The 13,572-nt window shown below is 42.1% G+C and overlaps 1 protein-coding gene across 1 annotated transcript in view; it reads right to left on the bottom strand.

Moving 5' to 3' along the window:
* The window catches only part of col11a1a (collagen, type XI, alpha 1a), a 79,692-nt gene that overhangs the window by 49,579 nt on the left and 16,541 nt on the right, over nucleotides 1-13,572 (bottom strand). The window contains exons 5-16 of the mRNA XM_041961059.1: nucleotides 12,543-12,668; nucleotides 10,405-10,497; nucleotides 9,001-9,099; nucleotides 6,955-7,239; nucleotides 5,492-5,557; nucleotides 5,189-5,230; nucleotides 5,001-5,063; nucleotides 3,485-3,559; nucleotides 3,279-3,362; nucleotides 2,228-2,284; nucleotides 847-900; nucleotides 674-727 (exon numbers count right to left, since the gene is read on the bottom strand). Coding sequence (XP_041816993.1) covers nucleotides 674-727; nucleotides 847-900; nucleotides 2,228-2,284; nucleotides 3,279-3,362; nucleotides 3,485-3,559; nucleotides 5,001-5,063; nucleotides 5,189-5,230; nucleotides 5,492-5,557; nucleotides 6,955-7,239; nucleotides 9,001-9,099; nucleotides 10,405-10,497; nucleotides 12,543-12,668 — 1,098 coding nt within the window. The remainder of the gene's footprint in view (nucleotides 1-673; nucleotides 728-846; nucleotides 901-2,227; nucleotides 2,285-3,278; nucleotides 3,363-3,484; nucleotides 3,560-5,000; nucleotides 5,064-5,188; nucleotides 5,231-5,491; nucleotides 5,558-6,954; nucleotides 7,240-9,000; nucleotides 9,100-10,404; nucleotides 10,498-12,542; nucleotides 12,669-13,572) is intronic.

The following is a 13,572-nucleotide window of genomic DNA, read 5'->3' as shown; positions in this document are numbered from 1 at the left end:
GGGTTTAGGGTCATTAAGGGTTAGAGTTAGATTATTAAGATCATAATTCATGTGCAACTTCCTGACTTACTACCAGTAATCCCAGTAACCCAGTAATTGCGAGGTTAGTGAGGGAAAACGCCCATTATTATTGGTGTAGAAGTGGTTGAATGCCAGAATAAGCAATAATAAAAAAAAATCAATTAAGAAATCTAGAAGTAAAATTATGGATGCGCCATTTCATCTACAACCCTTTTTTGAAACTACTACCTCCATTTTTTAAATTAGTCCAATGCAGCAGTATATGAGTAGTTCACAAAATTGGCTCACAATTGAGCCATGAATCAAGCTTGTATTGCTAATTTGCCTATGACTGGTTTATGTTTATTAGTAACCAATTAGGTCAAGATATTTGGCCCTGCAGAATGACTGCACCGTGACACTAATTGCGCCCCACATCCACAGCCAGTTTTCCCATTTTCAGACAGATTATCTGCCCAACCATTGATCCTAGGATTGGAGGCAGCGCAGGCCTTTAAGCACATATCAAGCAATTGTTTGTTGAACTGGAAATAAGCCTCTCAGCGTTTGAGCAGTGACCACAAGTACAAACAACCACACAGCAGCAAACACAGAGGCATGTGAGCGCACACACAGCGCAGCGAGAGCGGACCAGGTCAATGAGTTCACTCACCCTCTTGCCAGCTTTGCCAGGTTGTCCTGAAGGCCCTTGGATGCCACGGGGACCCTGCACACACACACATGAGGACCACTTCGTGACTAACAGACTAATGAGCCGGCATGAGGCCTTCGGTCACTGGTGAGGGATATTTTCATGCGTTGTTCGGATCATCACTTCTCACTCACCTGAGGACCAGGGTCTCCGCTTTCGCCTTTCAGTCCAGAACCACCAGGTAGACCCTGAAGACAAAGAAAACAAACCATGCATAAATACTGTTCATTCAAATCGTGACACATGCAGTATCCTACAGGACTAAGGAGCAAAAAATAGTGCAAAGTAAACAGCAGATGGCGATGTTTAGCTGATTCTAGACATTCCTTTTGGCATCTGCAGAAAAATGAATCCACACATTCCTTGACTACAGACACATGGACTACCTGAGAACTGTCAGACAGTCGAAGACAATAAGATCCCTTAACTTCTTACACATTCTATCACTCTACCATGAATATTTTTCTTTGGTGATGGATTCCACATTTCTGGCTCAAACGTTGTTCAATTGGCTGGTAAAGGTGTGTTTTTAGCATATCAGTTATAAGCAACAGCTTAAAAGGGTACATGAACTTAACCTGAAAACTAAAAACATCCGAGCAGTAGCATTAAAAAACATGTAGGCACATTAACACAACTGGGCGTCTTTTGGCATATACTTTAGTCTAAAAATGCAACTCCAAATTGTTGGTCTAGGCAGAGATCTGGGGCATATACTGTAATCTGTCTGCAGACGAGTATGAATTCAAAGCTGGTGATTTGGTGATTACAAAATCACCATTTTAGAATCACAAATAGCTTGAATGAGTAAAGAGTTGGGTTTTAAACATGTGATCAATCAAGAAGGGAAACATCTTAGAGAGGTACATCTGCGGCAGATAAAAGCCACAAATCCATTGTTATTGCTTATCCACTCCATGTCATATCATTTCAGATCATTCAGGCCTTCAGCCTGAGAAGAGCAGATTTAACTGACGGTAATTCTTTCTGTCTTTTGTAGGGCCTTTTCCTGCAGATAAATAGTGGATCGTGTGTCAACAAGCCCAAGAGAAAAAGGAGGGGGGGCCACAGAATGAAAATTTCTTGGCAGCTGGTAGCACCTAACAGACAGGCAGTGTGGCTGCGGAGCCACCAAACACTGGTTTCTGCTGTGTCTCTTCCATTTGTCCCATAAATACTAAAAAATACAAACATACAGAAGATGCTTTCCTTTGACAGCACAGAACTGACAACACTGCATATTTACTGATTTTAAGCAGTGAAGTCCAAAAGGCAAATCTCTGAATGACTGATGAAAAGTAGATACCATCCAGCTTCGACTCACTGTATCACGAAGTGTTGTGTGAATATTGATCTGAATGGATGTCATGTGTTCTATCACAACATTCATTATCATATGTACGGATGTTGGGCTGAATAATAACAAAGCATTGGAAAAGCTTTGGTGCCAAATGAGCAAAGGACCAGATTCTTACAAAGAACAGCAAAAAATAAAGAAAAAAAGCAGAGACTCACCACTGGCCCGGATCTTCCTGTCAAACCCATCGGCCCTGGGGGTCCCCTCATAGCCAGCTGCAGGGCAGACACGCAGACAAGAACAAGCTCAGATCCCAATCAGTAAAAAATCCATTCAATAAATGCTATTTACTCTGATTATTATTATTGTTATCTTTTTAATCTGTACATTTTCCCACACCTTTGTTTTTGTATCAGCCGTCTACTTCACCTTGTTTGCGCTACATGCCACATATATCTGTTTTATAGTACGTTTGTTGCATGTCCCTGTTCCATGCTGAACTGCTTCTGTGATAGTTTTATTTTTGTATGTTATGTGGATGTTGTTTTATAACACCGTACAGTCAAACAAAAAAAATGTAAGGCTGTTATTAAATGTCGTTATCATAAAAATGCATCATATGCATATCTGTGATCACTGCATTTATCTCTCCTATAGCGTTGGCATGGCATTCTTAATTCTACATTTCCGTGCATCTCATAGTTCATTTTGCTCAGAGTGTAGAACAAGTCCTTCACAGCAAAGCATAAAAAACAATTTCATACGTCATTACATTATAATGTCTCTGATGCCTTTGGGTCTGTTTTACTGTACACCTCTTTGTTCACTTGTGTCTCTGACTGTTAATGTGGGAAATTGTGCAAGAACCCAACAGGACTCCTAAATACCAAGTCTCCAGATTTTCTCTTTTCTTGTAACTGCTCACTCCCACATACACACAAAGACATTTTCTACACCTGTTGGTTTAGCCCACACGCAGGTCAAGAGCCTCTAAAGTATTTTTAACAGTGTCTCCTGTCTGTCCATCTGTTCAAAGTGGCCTTTTTATGTTGTTGCTCTTCAGCCAGCTCGGCATGTCTCCTTTTAGCCTTGCAAGGCCAACGAAATGCAGTGCCGCCCACCCCCTCCGCCTCCCCACCAAAATACTGTCTCCTTCATCCTTCCCCTCCTCTCCTCCTACAGCTGTGTGTAGGGAGCCGGGTGGGGGTCGGGGGTTGTCTGCAGCCTTTTGGCTTCCCAGTGGCTTTTTTACTGTCCTTCTCTACTTACTCTGGCCTGGGAGAGGATAGCCTGGGCTTGGGCTTCTTGGGCTGACACCACTGGACCCTTCTCACCATCCCCACCAAACCGGAACTGTTGAACGCACACAGACACAGGGGCTGAAACATTGGCTCATTCTGTTTCCTGGTTGTGCAGTTGTATGATAAAAGGTGACTGGTATGGTTCTCCTGTGCTGTGTTATCCTGAGCACTTACTGGAAGCATCAGCATGGTACCAGGGGGCCCGGCCAAACCATCAGCACCAGGCAGGCCAGGACGACCGGGAGGACCCTGCAAAACAGAGGAGACATCACCACATTAATAAAAGGATCAGCTTAAAAAGATAAACTGTAATGTGTACAAAGAAAATTAAAAATTAAAAAAGACAATGTGATGATAGAGGTTTGGGTTTCCTCTTCCTGTATGACATGTACGTTATCATATCGAAATCGCTAAATTAATAGCTTCTCTGTTGGTTTTCTAACATGTTCTGCATATGCGCTTTTTGTTGTTTTCAGGTGATAATGTTTAAATCTAGTTGAATTTCAATTTATGATGGTGTAGATCACTGGAAATCACTCTTGACTGCTGTAAGAATGTACACACATGCATACAAATAATGACATTGCTTTGGAATATGTACCTGATCCTGAGCTCTTTTGGTTTTGACTCTGAAATTGTGCCATTACATTCTGTGGCATTAACAGTGGCAGTAATATGGAGGGAAACACAAACACAACCTCACACTTCCACATGCACGCAGATGGAGCAGTAAATTCTGTAGGGCTGCTGTTTGTTAGTCTGATTAACATGTGCTCCTCCTCCACCAGCACACATAGACCAGGCCTGTCCATCTGTAAACCAGGCTACTGTCTGCAGTCCAAAACCAACATCCTTTTCCATGAATTCTGCCGTGCATGTTTGCGTGCGTGTGAGTGTGTTGCATGTCTGTGGAACAGAGAGAGTCTACAGAGCAAAGTGTTAAATATGGATACCTCTCACCGAGGGAAACCCAGGGTAAATATCATTCCTCATCTTCTCATCTTTGACCATAATAACTGACCTGTTAAAACTCACTCACATGTGACACCTTTTAGGTCTTACTGTATTTGGGAATTATTTGCATGTAGCACTAAAAGTATGAACTAGCAATAGCGGCGAATATTGAAAATAATGGACGAGGTGGAGCCACAACCCAAAACAAATTAGGGTTCAACTGATTCAGTTCAGAGACAACTTGGAGCGCATCACTGTGATTTGGCTTTTTGCTAAAACTGATATTTACCTCCCAGAGTCAATTTAAGCCATTAGGGAAATAATCGTATTCAATATGTCTTACACCCTTAATGATGATTGAACTGCTACTTGATAATAAGCTACTAGCATGATATCAATAGAAAATACGGTAAGTTTTGGATTGAAGATTGGTTAACTTTGACATGTAACTTACAAATATCATCTGAAAGACATTGCTGGTGTAGCTGAGTTTGATTTTTGGTGCCTACATTTATGACTTAACACATGAGCTGGCCAGTGCTAGTTTCTTACTTGTTGTCCAACATGCATAGCTTTTCCAAGTGTTTATGCACGAGTACTATATGTATTACTTAGCTGACACACTGTTTCATCAGGCTTCATCAAATGGCCTAATTGAGTGTCTATTTAGGGGTCTGAGGCAGCCCTACACCATCATCGATTGTATGAACACATTGGCTCGTTCGTGACAACTCACCCTGTCACCAGGATCTCCAGCGGGGCCTGGAGCTCCTTGTAGGCCTGAGGGACCTGGAAGACCCTAAAAAGACAAAGCTAAGTCAGCAGACCACCAACAGTCAAGCTTGTTATATTGTGACAACAATGTGTGTAAATATGCTCCGGTGCAAAACACTGATGTATTTCTTTTTTTAACAGTATACTCACAGCTGGGCCGGGGGGTCCTGGTGGTCCTTCAATCAGCATGCCCTTTGAAAAACAAACACATTGTTTCACACTGTCCCGTGCAACAGCAGGACGACCGAACAAGTTCGGGGAGAATTCTACTGCAAGTTTTGGGTGTTTGACCAACGCTTTATAAAGGGTCTTAAAGAAGTAAAACAGGAAACCTGTCGATTGAGATAATTTCCAAGTGAGAGAGAAATTTGGCAGTTGACTCTGTAAACAGAATAATTTGACCTATATGATCATAACACTTCAGTACATCAACATTGACTTTTTGGGCCTTACAGGTTCAATGACAGCTGGCTCGCCTTTTTCTCCCTTCTGGCCCAAGGCTCCTCCAACACCAGCAATCTGTAGTTACAAAGCAAGCACAGAGGTGACATTCTTCACACAGCAGCTATAGTCCACAGGTGAATGAAAAGCAATGATGACTGAGGAGGCAGTTCAGCCAGTGAAAAGAATGTGTGTTAGTGCTTGAACAAATCTTATTCGCTCAATCAATATCGTTTACTCAGTTGCGACTACTGTAGCTATGTCAGAGGCAGAGAGTGAATCAAGAGAAACACGAAGTGAGATGACATTGTGGAACAAAACAGGCAAAAATGTTAGTGGTGATGAGCAAGAGTGGACCTCTATGTGCTTGAAATGGAGCAATGCTGTCATTGCATTGCCATTGTGCAGTGTGGCTAATGGTGACAAAATAAAACACTGCTTAACACCAACAGGTTACCGTTGTCATGCAAACCTCACCAAGTAACACAAATAGATACATATAGAGAGAGACAAGAGGAGACTTTGCCCTAAAGTGAAGTGTCTTCCTTTCTAATCTTTGTGCACCACGGCTAAAACTAAATGAACAGCTGAACACAACCGTGACGTCCTTCGTGGCAGTGAATTAGTTCAGCTGTATTGTGTGTTTTGGGAGTGAAGGTGGAGCGAGTGAGGTGGGAAGTATGTGGGTTTGTGTGCGTACAGTGCTACTAAAAAGGTATGCAATAACCAATAAAGTCCTTGCCCTCGCATGGTAACAATACCCAAAGGCACAAAGACTCAAAATTCTGTTTGATGGTGTTCTGACAGTGGGTTAATTTAAACAGCACTGGGGCCAAAGTGACTAAACATAAAGACAAAGTGAAGAGGAGGATATATGTTGGATATTTCTACTAACTAGATGACAAACTGTGACAAGCTGTGACTCTTGGCTGGAGAAGATCAACAGTTCTAGCATGAAGGGCAGTGAGAGAGTGTGCGTGTGTGTGCGTGTGCCAACACGCTCCTTGTTAAACTGGCAGAGGAGGAGAGGGATGGATAACATCAGCCTGCTGAGAGATGAGTGGGTGGGGAAGGGGCGGTATGTAAGGCTGGGGTGCAGGTTGGGCTAACATACACTGTTTGAAGGCTGTGTGTGGAGAGAGGTGAAAATGGAAGAGAGAATAATCTCTGCGATGGTGCACAGTACGTCAGAGCAGAGCTATCTGAGTTAAGAAGTAATCAGCTCCACCCTTTCTAAGAAAACACAGATGTGAGCATCATCCCTATAGTAGCTGTCAATCACTAAACCACCAATCACACACCAGTGACACAGCAGCGAGACTCCACACTCAACATGTCAATGACACATTGCCAAGCAACCAAACAGGGAAGGCGTGCACTGGGAGACAGAGTGAGTCCATAACAAACACAGAGTTCCCGACGCGTGGCGTTCATGCTCACACCCCTCAGTCACCAGATCGGGGTGTGCTACTTACGGTGCTCTCAGAAACGTCGGTTTCAGCGGCGACCCCGGGCCCCACCTCATCATCGTAGGCCGCCGTGGGTTTGGAAGGCGCCGTGCCATACTCATCATATGCCCCGTAATCATACAACCTGTTGTCAACCTCGCCCAAGTCATACTCCTTTAGGTCGTATTCCTTAAAGTCATATGCTTCTGCACCGGTGTCCAAGTTGTCCCCTGTTTCATGGACAATGGAGGGCTCCGGCGCAACGGGAGCGGCCTCGGTGACATATGCACCGACAACATCCTCCTCCACAGCCTTTCAGGTGTTACCCAAGCGAAGAAGGGGGAAGCAATGGTGAGCAACCAAGGAAATGAGGATGTTAGTTAAGCAACTGAGGCAAATGGTCTACTTTTAGATGTTATTATCATGTCATGATGATATGCAGAAAACAATGTTAAAATAGCAACGGTAACACCTTATTTATCCCATGTTATCTTGTAGGAATGGACAAAATATCTGCTATTGCTAACAGCTATTGGTCTGGTCGTGTTGTGTGATTGTTACTTGAATATCAACAGCTATTTATCAAGCATGGATGACATTAAAAACCAAAGAGCTAAAAGTATACACTGTTCAGTACTGATTAAACATCTGCATGGACAGTCCTACGAAGAAAAAATGGTGTTAAACTCTACCAAGATGGATATGTGACAAATACTCATGTATGTAATGCTGCTTTAAATCACACCCTCATGAAATACAGCAGTGCAGTAATGCCCTCTTAGATATTTTAAATAATTATAATACAAAGGAATAAATAAAGTGTTACCATAATGACTGAATACAATGATTATCTGATGATCAAAAGTTTGTTAACTTTACATGTCAAGACAGACTTGATGCTATCTCAGCCTTCTTTTCTGCCTCATCATAAAACCACACATGATGCACTGACACAGACAGTCTCAAAAGGCTGAAATAGATGTCTGAAATGACACAAGCAGCAGTTTCCATCAACATCTGGTCTGTCAGATTGTAGTAGCTGTGCAGACATGCAGAGTGAATCCAGATACAAACAGCTAAAATCAAGATTTGCTGGTCACAATAAAGAATGTGATCTGAGCCAGCCGTGAGCTTGCCCTGGTACACTCTGCATTTGGCACAAGTGCTACAACCACAACCACTTGGCAAATTTTTTTTTCTTTCATTCCAAACTGTGATCACTGGGATTTAGCTTTGGCGAGCAACAGAATGGATGCAATTACACAGTTATTATTGGCGGTGCTCCACCTGGCCAAATGAAACATTTAAATTGCCCGTATATTTGCATCCACTTTGTCAAACGCTGCGGTAGACAATGCACATTCAGAGGTTGCTGCGAGGAGATCTTAGCCTTGTTGATCATAGTCCTTTAGAGGTAATTAGCAGAACTAGTGATCAAAAGCAAGCTCATGTTGTGATGGACAGGGCATATATGTTTGAACAGATCTCCAGTATCATTTATTGTACTGTGCTGTCTGTGGCATTGGCTGAGACAGGCTCTGTCTACTCGTGCATGAGGCTGCAAGTCTTTCCACTCTTTGTGTGGGTAATAAAAGCAGACAGGCCGGTGTGACTGAGGCAGCAGTTCTGAGCAAACAGCGCTGCTTTTAATATCAGAAAACATATTTCTTTGCTTTCGGTAAAGTAGCACATGTTGCTTCACTAAAAGTCTGAGTGGTTTCTGTTAGATGGACAGCCACCTGTCTCCAGAACAAATGCATGGCCTATACTACAGACAGCCCATAGTGCCTCATACTTTAAAATCACAATTGCTAACTAGGTTAGCTTGCAGTGTCACAATAGGTCTAATGTGTTCATTTGCGGCATTGCAGCTTTTAACACATTCCCCTGTCCATCAGTTCCACCACACACCAAAATCTTGGTAGGTCAAAAGACACATAGATTCATTTGAATGGTTGTGTCTTTGTCTTTTCATACCGGGTGCTTCCTTGGGTAAAAATCTTCCTGGCTCACATTTCCCAAAACGCCTAACACTGGTTTTTAAAAGTAGGTGAGAATGAAGATGAAAATTACCTGGTTGGGTCCGCTCGTGGCAAAGGGAGACTGAGTTTGAGTACCATCTATAGTTCCGTAGTCAATGTCTGTATTGTAATCTCCTTCTACATTGTTTGGCTGAGTCATGTTGAAAAAAGGAAAGAAATATAAAGCGAGGGTTAACACACAGGCTCAAACCAGAGGTTATTTGCTAAGGGTCCTTTCAAGCTGGCTACAGCCTCTGCTACTTCTACACAGAAGAGGTTAAGTCTGCCATCAGAGATTTTCCCTTCAAGGCAGGAAGATCTTGATGGGATTCGGTCTTTTCTTTACAGGAACGTTTACCCTAAAATTGCCTCTGGGTCGTGCTGGCGCTGTGGCCTGGTAGCCAGGCATCTGTCGCTTCTTCTTAGCGGCAAACTTTTTAGCTGGTGATTTTTTGGAAGCCAAGAAGTTTAAGGGCTTGGCCTTAGTTTTACTGAGGGACTTTCTGGTCCTCTTCTTTTTCATGGAGACACTACGTTTCTTTCTCTGGAAGAGGTGGCGGCGACAAACAACACCAAGACAAACATGGAACATTCAAAAGTGGAAATGATTTAAAGGAACAGTCCACAACTGGTGGAGAGCCTCTTCCAACCCAACTGTCAGGCCCCATGTGCTCACCTTCCAGCAGCAGGCCATTTACAGTAGTTGGTCTGCGTGGTGTTCTTTAAAATGGTAACCACGTGCACCAACTGCAAGGGCTGCTATCAGAATGCTGACCACGTTAGAACTGCCTTTAGATTATGTGACAGTCGGGCAGAAAGGGTGCTCTACAACAATCGAGTACTGCGCCTTTCATGTGACACACAGGAGAATATTGGGACACATAAAAGTATCTATCTGGGACAGATGCAAAATAAAACACAAAGGATTTGCCTTTCAGCAACTCTTTAGAGCTATTGCAGTAATAAAATAGCCACAGTGATCAGATTGCTTTTATGGCAGTTTCTGAGAAGCAAAGGAAAATGTTGCTGATATCCCATAATGTATACAATAGTTTTAAAGACATGCTGGAATGCAAAAAAAACAAACAAAAAAAAAACACTCAAAGCAGATGGCATTTTCCCAGTGAGAGAAGGAAGCAGCCTCATAAAACAGACACAAGGAGGAGTGACACAGTATGTTTACATGCACACTCTGTCTATAAACTCATAATCAGAGCAGGCAGAACCAGGTCAGCACACCTCGGTCTTTGCTCAGTCTTTCAATGAAGTTTGGCAACACATCAACACTTTTAGAGGAACATTCCAATCAAAATATTACTATCAAGTCACTGGAGTACTGTGTGCACATAAACATAACACTGGGACACACAGACGACACACAGGACGAACTGAGGGATGGGATGGATGACATCACAGGTAACACATCTTTTTCTTTTCTTTTCCTTTTTTCATTTACCTGTGGTTCAGAATACTCATCGGTCGGAATGATGTCTGTGGCTCCCTCAGAGTAATCATAGAACTGAGAGTAATCTAAATCATCAGTAGTGTACTAGAGAGTTGAGAGAGAGAGAGGGAGAGGAGAGAGAGAGTGGGATGAAGAGAGGTCTTAGCGTTAGCATTAGCAACAAGGAAGCAGAGTGCTCTTTCAGCAAGAAGATGATACATATCGTACATATCATCATGAGCAGGCTACAGGTTCAAACAAAGCCAAATAATTTGTATTTCAAAATGTATTAGAATATAGAATTGTAGTAATGATAGGATATCATTATATATTAAGCTGTTACATTCATCAGTGCAACTGCACTGAAAAATGGCAAGAGGCTGGATAAGTGCCTTATTAATATTATACATAGCATCGTTTGATGTGCTACAAGACACAGCGTAATGCGATAAAGGATTATTAGAATTTATGACATATGACCATATTATATATCTTTATCTTATCAAAACCTTGTGTTACTAAATGACATAATGATCTTAATATGGTGAACAAATGAGTAAATGAATGCTGAAGCTAGCCATGTGGTCCTACAAACCACGTAAGCAGATGGGCTCATAAAACAAAGGAAAACAACAGAGAAACCTCAAAGACAAAAAATACCACCTGCATTTCAGGGATATCGTAATGGAACTTTCTCACAGGAACCATGTAAATTATACGCTTCAGGCCTGCTGAGTTCAGATGGATTAAAGGGGTCTGGTTTACAGAAAGCGCGCCCTCTTTTAGTAATGTTCTCTTCAAGCAGTTCCTTATCAAGGAGGCAAAAACAAAACAATATAATCACACTCAGTTATGCAGGAGAAAAACCAGACTTTTAGTTTATCACTTCATGCTTTAACGTGGAAGTGAAGTCCGAACATGACACCATGCTTAACGGATTAAGGTTGCAGTATTTGGCAGCATGTGTATTTCCAATTATCAAATTAATCAAACATAGATGGATCTCTGGGATTACGCTGGCACTGACTTAGGTTTCATTGTGCCCCTAGTAATCATCTTAATGATTAATGGGCAAGTATAAAAGGAGGGTTAAGTTGTCGCACTGCAGTCTGATACAGATTTAAGTGTGTGAGTCGTTAAAATGGCTAATGCATCTGTGGAAAAACAAAGAGACTCACATATTGACTGTGTCCTGTTGCTGCTTGGTCTTGTTTTCAAATCTTACTCACAGGAATAAGAATTAAAAGTAAAGAGTTGGGATTATTAGCTGCTTGTTTACCGCATCCTTATGGGTGAAAAAGACAAATGAGGCAGAGAGAGAGATCAGAGACAGAACTGGTCGTCCAATCAGCTGCTTTCATTGCAACTTTAACTGTATCCACAGTATGTGGATCAATGCTGCTTGAACTCCTCAGCATTTACACTATGATCACTAAATTATGTTGACACTTGGTGATGGTAAATATGAATTAAATATGACAGGTCAGACAGCAGCTGCTGCGCTGCTTATCGTGGGTTAAGATTTTCATGCAAGGTGCACATCTTGTCACACCTCCAATCAGGGGCATCATAGCATGAATGTTATCTTTCACAGCTGATGGGAGATACCTGCTATGATATGACAGATGGGGATGTGGTCAGATGTGCACCATGAACTGCTTCAACTATTTATTTAGAGTGCATTTGCCCTTTAAGGGCACAACCTAATGGTGGAATATACAGTACATCTCCCAATATGTGAAAATAGTGAAATAGTGTTATTTGTGCAGCTCAGACTACAGGCAGTTTCTTGGCTGTGCTGGCTGAATACATTTCTTTTGAACTGACTCAGGATATACAGGCAGCCTGAATGATCAGAGCCCTCAGAGCTGATCAGAGGTGTTAAAATATGTGCGCCAGGACCATCTACCTTTCCTGATGTGTTAAACCTACTTAGCCACACACTGAAGTCAGTCTGTGAGCTGCATTAACAGAACACACAGGCAACTATCAAAGCACCTCATCTATACCTGGAAGAAATTTCCCAGTCTAATAAATCACTTCTCAAAACGTCGTGGTTTATTTGCACTGCTATCATGTCTACCATGGAAATGAGCAATGATCAATACCTTCCACTTGTCCCCACCCCCCACCCTCCCTGGTTGACTGACCTCTTCCTCTGGCTCCTGGGCCTGCAGGGAATCACTGTGGGGAGTGTCACAGTCTGGGCTGTAATGTTCACAGTAGTCATATGCTGCTTTGGGATCAGCCACAATCAGAAGCTGCTGGATGTCACCCTGCAAGAAACAGAAGAGGAACTCAGTTCAGAAATGCACCAACGTGCCACCTTGCATGGCAATCTGAAAAATATGTAGTTGATATTAGAAGTCCCAATTTTGAATAATATCAAAGCTTATTAAAACCAGATCAATAGCAACAGACAAGACAAGGCAGCACAGACACACTGATAAGAAGGTCATGTCCAGTCTTGCTCACACACACTGGGTGTAGTGGCATAGATGTGTTCTCTGGGGTCCCATACACTTACAGCGTCTGGCAGAGTAAATCCTCCCGTTGTATGATTAAACGGCTTGACACACACCCCACAGAGCCCACACTCAGCGCAGCGTGCGGGGAGTAGACTAAGTTCAGACGCTAGGAAAATTATAATTATCCGTGCCAGGGTTTACCTCAGGAAATCAAATAAACATGTACCATCAAGACCGAAGCAACAGCTGGCACAGCCGTGTGTGCTACAGCAACATGCTTACTGTTAAGAGCAACAGCAACAGTTACAAGAAGTTACAGTAAATGACTCATACATACTGCATTATGTGTATTTAATCCTTAGATTTTGTCATTTTTTCTTTTTTTTTTTTTGCTTGTTTATAGTCATTATTTAAATAGAATTTAATTTTCAGTGAAGTTTACTCTTAAGCATCAACTGTTCTACTCTTTAACAGACTATCTTGTTAAAATGTTGTGCAAAAATAACAAATATCTTCTTGTTCATGCTCAAACAACAATATCACTTCTGGCCACAAAATCAGTCAAGCTCAGAATCAAATCCAGTTGTCAACAACTTTTAATTTAAAGACTTAGCCTACAAGACCACAAGGTTACTGATGGTGCCTGGTGCAATGAGTGTCAAAGGGGATTGTGCAAAAATAAATCCATCACTAAAAATATCACTTGGACAAA

The sequence above is a fragment of the Chelmon rostratus genome, chromosome 20 (assembly GCF_017976325.1).
Source record: "Chelmon rostratus isolate fCheRos1 chromosome 20, fCheRos1.pri, whole genome shotgun sequence".
Taxonomy (NCBI): Eukaryota; Metazoa; Chordata; class Actinopteri; order Chaetodontiformes; family Chaetodontidae; genus Chelmon; species Chelmon rostratus.
This window is presented reverse-complemented; position numbering and strand designations above follow the sequence as displayed.